The sequence below is a fragment of the Electrophorus electricus genome, chromosome 6 (assembly GCF_041902795.1).
Source record: "Electrophorus electricus isolate QZ-2024a chromosome 6, ASM4190279v1, whole genome shotgun sequence".
Taxonomy (NCBI): Eukaryota; Metazoa; Chordata; class Actinopteri; order Gymnotiformes; family Gymnotidae; genus Electrophorus; species Electrophorus electricus.
The window spans coordinates 25,029,556-25,038,569 of record NC_137502.1 but is presented as its reverse complement, the minus strand read 5'-3'; the positions used below and the strand labels follow the sequence as shown (position 1 = coordinate 25,038,569).

The 9,014-nt window shown below is 47.4% G+C and overlaps 1 protein-coding gene and 1 long non-coding RNA gene across 2 annotated transcripts in view; both read left to right on the top strand.

Moving 5' to 3' along the window:
• The first annotated feature begins 418 nt into the window (after positions 1-418).
• On the top strand, positions 419-2,118 carry LOC145658617 (uncharacterized). Its single transcript, XR_014124266.1, has 3 exons — positions 419-571; positions 1,562-1,673; positions 2,013-2,118. It is a non-coding gene; the product is annotated as an uncharacterized LOC145658617 (long non-coding RNA).
• A 3,065-nt stretch (positions 2,119-5,183) lies between these two features.
• tiparp (TCDD-inducible poly(ADP-ribose) polymerase) overlaps positions 5,184-9,014 on the top strand; it is an 18,865-nt gene continuing 15,034 nt past the window's right edge. The window contains exons 1-2 of the mRNA XM_027026897.3: positions 5,184-5,317; positions 6,111-7,051. Of these exons, the coding sequence (XP_026882698.1) occupies positions 6,147-7,051 (905 nt within the window). The 5' untranslated portion in view covers positions 5,184-5,317; positions 6,111-6,146. The remainder of the gene's footprint in view (positions 5,318-6,110; positions 7,052-9,014) is intronic.

The following is a 9,014-nucleotide window of genomic DNA, read 5'->3' as shown; positions in this document are numbered from 1 at the left end:
ATTTGTATATGTGTCATGCATGTTAAGGAATGTCCCTATGTGTTTCACGGTTTCATGGTTCACCATAAAGTTTTTATGCAGGGCTTAAGGGCTTTAAACATTTAAAGTACATTAAAGGGGTGGATCTTAAGCTTCAGCCACTAGTCAAATGTCACCACCGTGTTGTCATAGTTACAAATAAGATTTTTTATTATTGGTTAAATCGCTTACAGGATTGACATGCAGGTTCAGGATAAACTCTGATGTTTCCATAACAATAAAAGCTATTTCTTACATTTTCTTTTTAAAACGGGAATTTACAGGAATACATCTGATGACTCGGTAATCCGAAACGGTATGTGTCAGAGGTGATTTTACACACGCCTTCTCTCGTCTGACAAGAGCAAGAATCATTATTCCAGGACAAGAACAACGCACTTCAGTGATTGTAGAGACGTCGTAGGTCTTGGCTCAGATTTCCATATTAACGTTGTTTTGAATGGTAAAGTAAATCCCTTAAACATGACGGAGTGCACTCACTATCGAATGTATTGGGCGAAGAAAGTTCAATTGTATTGGCTGTCTTAAACTGGTAGGTGGAGCTCATTATCTTACTATAAAGCAGCGCTTTTAACGCCGCTGGAGGGACGTGAAAGCAGCGTAAAAAAACCGCCGTTTTAGAGCACTTCATGCTGCGTTTTTAACCGCATTTTAAACTGACATATAAACGCTGTAATATGCGGGGTTGTTATGGTTTTTGCGGCGTATTGTACGGCGTAGTGGAAAATAACGGTGTATATGACAATGTAAAAACGTCCAAAAGAACCCCTTTTTTGCCGTTTACAAATAAAACGCGTTTCGTTTGAGGCGAATTTTGACCACTTTGGCTTCCCATACTTAAACATTGACAGCGGGAGGTGCATCTCTGCAATAACGCATTTATTTGCGTAATACACTGATCTTAAGGAAGCTTTCACACCGATCTTAGAGAGGAAAAGATTTGTGATTTGATCGTGTGCTGCTGCAATATACATTTTTAAATTAATGTCACTTCGCGCACGCAAGCAATTGCGTAGGATTCAGGCGAATAGAAAGCAATTCCTGCGTATTCAGACGATTCAACGAGAGGAGCACGTTGCCATGCATTAACTGTAAAGAAGGAAACTGAAAAGGTTTGCCATGGCAACAGATTGTTTGTTGTGACAATCATCGGTTATATCCATTTGGAGCTTAAAAAACTAATTCCCAATATATCATCCTGCTTCCTCTTACTGTACTATTCCGTAAGTGTTTCCTGTGCAAGTTACGTGGAAATGTCAGTGACTGTCCCAATGGTGTAATCTATCCTTTAAATAAATAATTATCAGTGGTCATATCATACTAGAGGCTTCTAGTCAGTATCTATCTATCCATCCATCCAGCCATCCATCTATCCATCCATCCAGCTGCTGTTTTCTTTCATCATAGTTATAATATTATGCTGCCTCTGAACAAATCTCTTCCTGTTCTTGTGTCCGGAAGATGGAATGAGAGATTAAACCAAAGAGAGTTTGATAGAATGTTTGTGCATGTATCTTACCAGTTTACAGGAATGGTTGCACATCTCACACACAGCTGGTTGCACATCTCCCGGTCACACAGGGCAGTTATTAGACACCAGACCTCCCAGCCTCCATTACTGACAGCTTGGCCAGGTAAATACAAGCTCCTCACCACAGGGGCACACGACCTTATTTCGCTTGGTAGAGGGGTGGGCGCATTTGAGTCATTCTACTGCTCACACTGACGTTCCTCCGTATGGGATATCTCGCTGGGGGCGGGCAGTGGAACACATGACAGACACGTGACATGAAACAGTAGCTTTTGTAGTTACATTGTTGACTTTGGCCGAGCAAACAGGCCCTGCACCTGCGTTAACGGAGAGAAAGCCACACTCACTCTGTGTGTGGATGTGTTCATCTGTGTGTATGTGTGTGTGTGTGTGTGTGTGTGTGCGTGTGTGTGTGTGTGTCTACCTTGTGTTTCCCAATCAGCTGCGTGGTGTAAGAGAAGCATTCCTGACAGATGACTGGGGCAGGATCCTCGGGGGAACGTGCTTTTCTCAGCCACCCTAAGTGCAGGCAGAACCGAAAAGGACTCCACCCCCCCCCCCCCACACACACACACACACACACACACACCCCACGCCGATGCCAGAAAGGAAAGAGGCCCATCAGCACAACAGAAACCAAGTGCCTGCTGCAGAAAGGAAAGTAGAGAGGAGCCCTGTCGCATGCGTGCAGCGTGCTGGGGTCCAAACATTTCTGTGCTTGCCAGCTGGTGGCTGGACACAAATTGGGGATATGAAAGTGGAAGTGGTGTAGTGGAGAAACAGAGAAATTAAGTTTAATAAGGCCTCACTGCTAGTCTGAGAGAGCACGTTATCAACCCCCTGCCGACCACACTTATTCTTTGTCACATTTCTTGTAGCATTCTCCGTATTCTTTGTTTTATGTACTGTCTTATTCAAACAACGTAAACTTTCAAGTCATTAAACCTTCCACATTTGACACAGGTGCGAAGCTTTACCACCTCAGTAAAACAGATCTTTCATCACAGAGCATCTGTGGCACTGACACTCTCGACAGAGGGTGCTTTCCGTGCCTTTGCTCCTGTAAGACGTCTGTCGTCGCTCTCTCGCTGGCAGTTGGAAGGTGGCGAGTCTCATTGACATCGTAGCTCCTGCATTAGTCGCTGAGATTAACGTAGACACCAAATGGCCGCACTTCGCGGGTCTATAGGAAATCAAAAACATCGACTTGCACTTTATTCTCATTGTTGTGAACTCAAGTAATATTCTGAAGTGCCAAAAGCCACGTGAACTCTTTTTTTTCTGTTTCTCTCGACCGAATTGGAGGCATGTGTGGCATTTCGGTGGTGGCAACCTGCTGGGTGGCTTTTCGACGAGGTCATTAAAATTCCATCTCTCTCCGCAACCACTAAGCGCCATGCATTGGCTCACGTCCATCCACCCTCCTTTGCTGTGGCGACATGCTATAGGGCTGATCCCAGATCAGTTTTCACGTCAGGTAAAGTCCAGAGTTGCACATGGCAGCCTGACCTTAGGTGAGCCCTGGCTGACACATGGATCTGTCTGGCGCCTTTCCCTCCCTTGTTCATCATCTGCCCTTTTTCCCCGAACCTGTCAGGGTTGCCGTGCTACCGGTTTCCCTGCGAGGAAACCCCGATGGACCGGTGTCTTTTGTCTTCACAATGACGGAGCAGAAGAATGAGTCGTGCTGCTGAGTGAATGACGCGTGACTCGGCATGGGAGGTGCACCTGAAACACTCATAGCAAGGCAGGGGGGCGGTGGGGGGGGGGGGGGATCCTGGGGTCAAGGAGACAGATGACTTTGGCTTTCAAAATGTTTTGGCTGACCTTTGACCTTCCTTTTCCCCACCATCTTTGGTGGCCCTGAGAAGAAGGAGGTGCTGAGGAGCCGTGTCTTTGATCCGAGCGTTACCCGGTGCCTGCTGGGTAATCTGCCCCTGTGCAGATGAGCTCGGGTGGGTGAGGGAGCAGAAGCAGCTAAAGAACAAGTCTTTGTTTCCTTCTTCCTGTCTTCTTTGGGCAACAGCACAACAGGGAGCTCTTTATGTTGGCCGACCCCCTGGCCAATCAACAGGGCCAGGCCATAGCCGTAAGCCCCTGTGACCTTTCATGCCCCCTCCTCTTCACTCTCTTCCAGCAACAGGTCCCCAGAGAGCCCCAGAGAGCCCAGCTTACACACACATGTGTGGACGTCTGGTTAGAGGCACTCAGCTCGATAATAATGTGAGGCAGGTGTCAAAGCCTCAGACGACCTCCAATTAGACACAGGCACCCTCTTTATAAAGGAGGGAATTAAGAAGAATATACATTACTGGATGTGAATGGAAGCAGTACTGAATCCAAACTAGCACATGACCCCAGAGCAGTGGGATTCTCCATTTAATTATTTTTGTATAGCATAACTTAATTGTGCATTGTATTCTATTGGTATAACAATAGGATAAATCAATCATTGTTGGTAACCATAGATAGATAATTAAATCATTCTTATCTAATATGTACTTTTGTTAGTACATTACAAGCGCAGATTATAATTATAAGGTAGGCTACAGTTTTCTATTGTTGCTATTATTTGTTACTGTTACTGGTGATAAAAGACGATATTATAATCAATAGGACTTTTCTTATTGTCGTATGCAACTCAGAGGTCCACTGTGTTCTCAAGAGTCGGTCCTGATTCGTGCTTATGTAGTCATGGGAATACACAGACGTCACTTCACCTCATTACAGATTCCGGTTTGACAGAGGACACGAACTGGCATGTCCGTGCACGAGAAAGTATGGTTCGCCTACGCGTTGTGGTGGAGGGGAAACGTTTGACATCCACAGAGGCGTTGCCTATAGAAGGCATTAAACGCTAATCTGACGTCGTTGTATTCATTCAAATAGAGCAAAATCGAAGGACCATTTTGCTTAGAAAGATGAAGTTCTAAAGGTTTTAAACGGTTAAATGCAAATTCAACGATGTAGCAGCTATTCAGCCTGGCATTTACTTAAAACGCTCTCGGTTTGTGTGCATGCATGCACGCCACTGACAGAATAATAGTGGTGCGTGATATGGGTACATTGGCCTTGTAGCGTGTCATATGGCGTAAACACTGTTAGCACGTAAAAAAAAACCTTTGCACGCATCCTGTATGCACGAAACTCTTCATTAGATCCACGGATAACCTTTCGTCCCATTTCGGTTACCAGAAGGTGTCACACGCCACCACACTACGCTTGTGTAGTCATGGAAACTTGACTCCTTGGTTATTTTTCCCCCTTTAACTTTACATGGTAAGAAAGACATATAAATGAAGTAGTCCATATATAAACGAACAACCACCCCGACTTATTTTATTAAAACATCTGTTGTTATTTTCTTGTTTTTTTTTTCTAGCAAGTGTAACTGCAAACCAGTAGGGTGAGCGAACTTGCACGCGCACACTATCAACGTCGGTCAACTTCCTGTGTTTTTTGTTTTTTTCCTCCCCGCTCCCAGCGCGCGCTACGGCCCGCCCTCTCCGGAGCGGAGTCGCCCGCTTCGTGAGCGGATGCGCAAGCTCGAGCACACTCAGTCTGCAACAGCTGCCGGTCCGGCGACGGGAGACGGCGAAGCCTCGCGCTGTGCATGAGCGCTTTGTCACGCACTGCCCTGTCCTATGCCCGCTCGTGCGGATTCACCGGGACCGGACAGGCTCGCGGTCGGACAGGACGACGGCTTGGACGACAGCTCTTAGGGGAAACGGGGGGGCAGTTTTACAGGTATGATCTGTGAACCGTGCGTCTTTAAAGGAATCGGGAGCGAAACTAGTCCGTTGCAGGCACCCGTCGAAAGGAATTGCCTTTGATACGGTATTTTTCTCCACCGGAATGTTATCGCAGCGTTCTTTGTTTTCTTAAATAAGTTGCTATATTTTTAGTTTGCTCGGTGAAACCTTTGTAGAATCAGCACCGTCGCGAGCGGCTCTGCGGGGCGCCGCAGTGTCCGGGTGTTCTCGCGTTCAGCGCAGGGATCGCTTTAACGGAGGCAGTACGTGCGAAGTTGCTCGAGCAGCGATCTGGAACTGGCACGTAGGCTCCGCTTTAAACGCGATGGATCTGCATCAAATGATCAAAACAGGCTCGCCTTCGGAGCGCGTTTTGTGATGTCGGAGCACGATTGCATCGCCACACAGCTCGATGGCATCCCCTTCATTAGAGGAGGACACAAAGGCGTGCGCGTAGGAGACAACGGCTTGCTTTCTCAGCTCAGTCCTTTTTTAGCCGTTGTTGGGGGCTGTTTAGAGATAAGCTTTCCGTTTCACTAGTGCCACCTCTCCCGTTGAACTACTATCTTTTCTCGAGAAACGATAGGTTTCAGAGATGCAAATACGCACACACACACGCACTCACATAACGCCCGAGTGAGTATATCGATTACTCACCTGACCTGTCAAGTGGTGAATGACTACCCGATTTACTGAAACCATATGACAGCTCTATGACTAAGAGCGTGCAAAGTCTGATCATTATGAGTTGTCGTTTTTCTAACCTCACGTTTTCTGTTCCCGTATAGTCCACTGCAGCGGTCCAGGAGAAAAGTTTGTACATAATGCAGGAAACAGAAGACGGCGGCGACAAAGTTTTAACGGAGCCCGCACTGAGTTTGACTGTGAGGAACGGAGAGTTCGCCGAGCAACAGATAGGAGTGGTGGACAAGATCCCTTTGGTGAAACCCTATTTTAAAAAGAAACACGGGCAGAGGAAGCTGGACGCAAAATGTTTGCGGACGTTAGCGGATCCTCTTTTAACCACGTTACTAAGTTCGGATGATCTCGTAGCTGGAGACGGGGTTTTTGTTCCACGAAATCCGTCCCGGGTTCAGCGGAATATATGTACCGCAGCCGTGGAGAAACAGGCGAGGATGAGCCCCGTGTGCTTAAAGGACGCAGGTGCCGTGTCCGGTTTGATGGCGGAGGACACGCACGCCGCCGACATGAGTGATCCCGCGGCCGAGCTCACGGAGGGGGAGCAGAAGGTGACGAATATTCCGCGGGCGACGATAGACACCAGCGCGCGCCGCTTTCAGCCGCAGGCGCGCGACTCGCCGGCGCCCTCCGCGGTCGTCGCACCGTGCGAGGGGGAGAAGTTGAACGACATCTACACCTCCGAGTCGTTGCAGGGCGCCAACTGCCTCGCCGTCAAAGAGGGCTCAGCGACGAACGAGATCTTTCAGGACAAAAGCGAAGAAGCCTCGCTGGACCTGGTGTTTGAGCTCCTGACGCAGCTGCAGTACCACACGCACCAAGGCGACGCGGTGTCGGTCTGCGTGGATTTCCTCCAGGGCGTCTGCGTCTATGGCAGTGACTGCGCACAGCACCACACCGTTTTGCCGTATCACTGGCAAATCCGGCGGGCCGACACACAGGTCTGGCAGAGCATATCGGACGAGTCGCAGGAACAACTGGAAAGACTTTATTGCAATCCGGACAATGAACAAGTCAGACTTAAATTTCTGTAAGTGCATTTTTTTTAAATGTCATTTTGCTTCTATGGGTGTTTCAGTTCCAAATTAAAAGTACACCAGATGCGTTATTTCAGCTTTACAATAAATCTGTGAGTTTAATAATAGTGGTAATAATAGTAATATTAATAGTCTATTTGAAGGTAAAGTGTTACATGGCTTGTGAGAAAGTGAAGTGAACTGTGAGAAAGTGAATTGAAGAGAATTACTTTTGAGAGGAAGGATTGTGCATTATGGTGTGATAAAGGCATTTTTATGCTTACAGAGTACAAATGTGTGTGTGTGTGTGTGTGTTTGTGTGTGTGTGTGTGTGTGTGTGTGTTGTTCATCCTCTCATAAGCCTTCTGCAGCCTGCTCTGAGACAGGGAAGTGCAGTGATGGCTGTGTGAACTTGCATGACCTGTTTCTGACTTGTGTGGTCATTTGCACACACACTCACGCACAAGCACGCACACACACACAGACTCAGTCTCTGTGAATGACGCAGGACAGTCGCACACTGTGATAGTGAATCTCACACAGACACTACCTCACAAAGGCTAGGATAAATGAGTCTCACACAAGCACATACTTATACACACACATACACACACACACTTTCATGCACAAACTCGACAGGATCATGCCAATTTTGACTCAGAGCAGTAAGATCTACATGTCTCTCATTATCGTCATCTCTCTAGACCACCATCTCTATTTTTAAACACACACACACATAGAGGTCAACTAGTTCACCACACACTGCATATCATAGAAGGTAATCAGTTGCCTATGTGGGTCTTTTATTTTGGTGGGGGTTTTGGTCAGGCGCAGAGGTTAGGTCGTCATGCTGAAGGCCTGGGCAGACAGGAGGCCCACGGCTGTTTTTACACTCACCGTGTCTCCGCTGCCTTTGGGGCAGCCCAGGTGATTTGGCTTGGAAATCTGGCAGAGAGGCAGCTGTGTGGGGCCCTGTGTGCTCTTATATCCTTGTGTTGTGTCCTGTACCCCTGTGTTGTGTCCTGTACCCCTGTGTTGTGTCCTGTACCCCTGCGTTGTGTCCTGTACCCCTGCGTTGTGTCCTGTAACCCTGCGTTGTGTTGTCCATGGTCCTCCGGACTGAGAACCCACCGTAGTCCTGTGGATTCCTGCTGCAAATACTCCACGAATTACCTTCTGCTCTTCACTATCTCAGAACTAGCTATTATATGGTCAGCTTGAGATGGCAACCCCCCGCCCAACAAGTGTGTGCGAGTGCATGTGTGTAGTGAGGAGGAGCTATAATGGGACACCAAGCAGATAAGCTCCACTTTTTTGCTGTGTGTGTGTGTGTGTGTGTGTGTGTGTGTGCTGTTGCCAGCTGGTGGGGCTTTATTTGTTTGTTTGTTTGTTTGTTTGGTGTACAGTGTCCATGTGGTCAGTCTTGCAGCTAGTTCCTGGACATTTCAAGAGTACGCGTTTCTATGGATGTGTGTGTATGTGTCTATGTGTATGTGTCTGACTCTATTGTATGTTTAACTGGGCACCATATTGAGTGTCACATTGCTGTTGTAGATTTTGCCAGCAGTCAGGTAGAACCAAGCATGTCTGCACTGTGCACTATAAAAAACATCAGAGCTGAATTTCCTCCAGTGTCCTAAAGAAACAAGTTCCTTTACGTTTTTTGGCTTATCCTGGTCTACTTAGTATGAGCAGCTCAAACCTTTGAGTGAACTGTGAACACCTGTGTGTGTGTGTGTGTGTGTGTGTGTGTGTGTGTGCTCGCGTGTGCTCATGCAAGTGCATTGACCTTTGACTCTTTATGGTTTGGTTTCCGTGAGAACAGCAGAGAATGAGGGAACTATGCAATGCTGTTTCAGCAGGCGGCAATGGCACAGTGCCATGAGGTGCTTGTGTGCAGTGGTGGTCATGTGTGCTAGTGCCCAGTGGTATGTGGGTGTGGCTGAAAAAGTTCACAGAGGTGAGGTTTGCCTGACT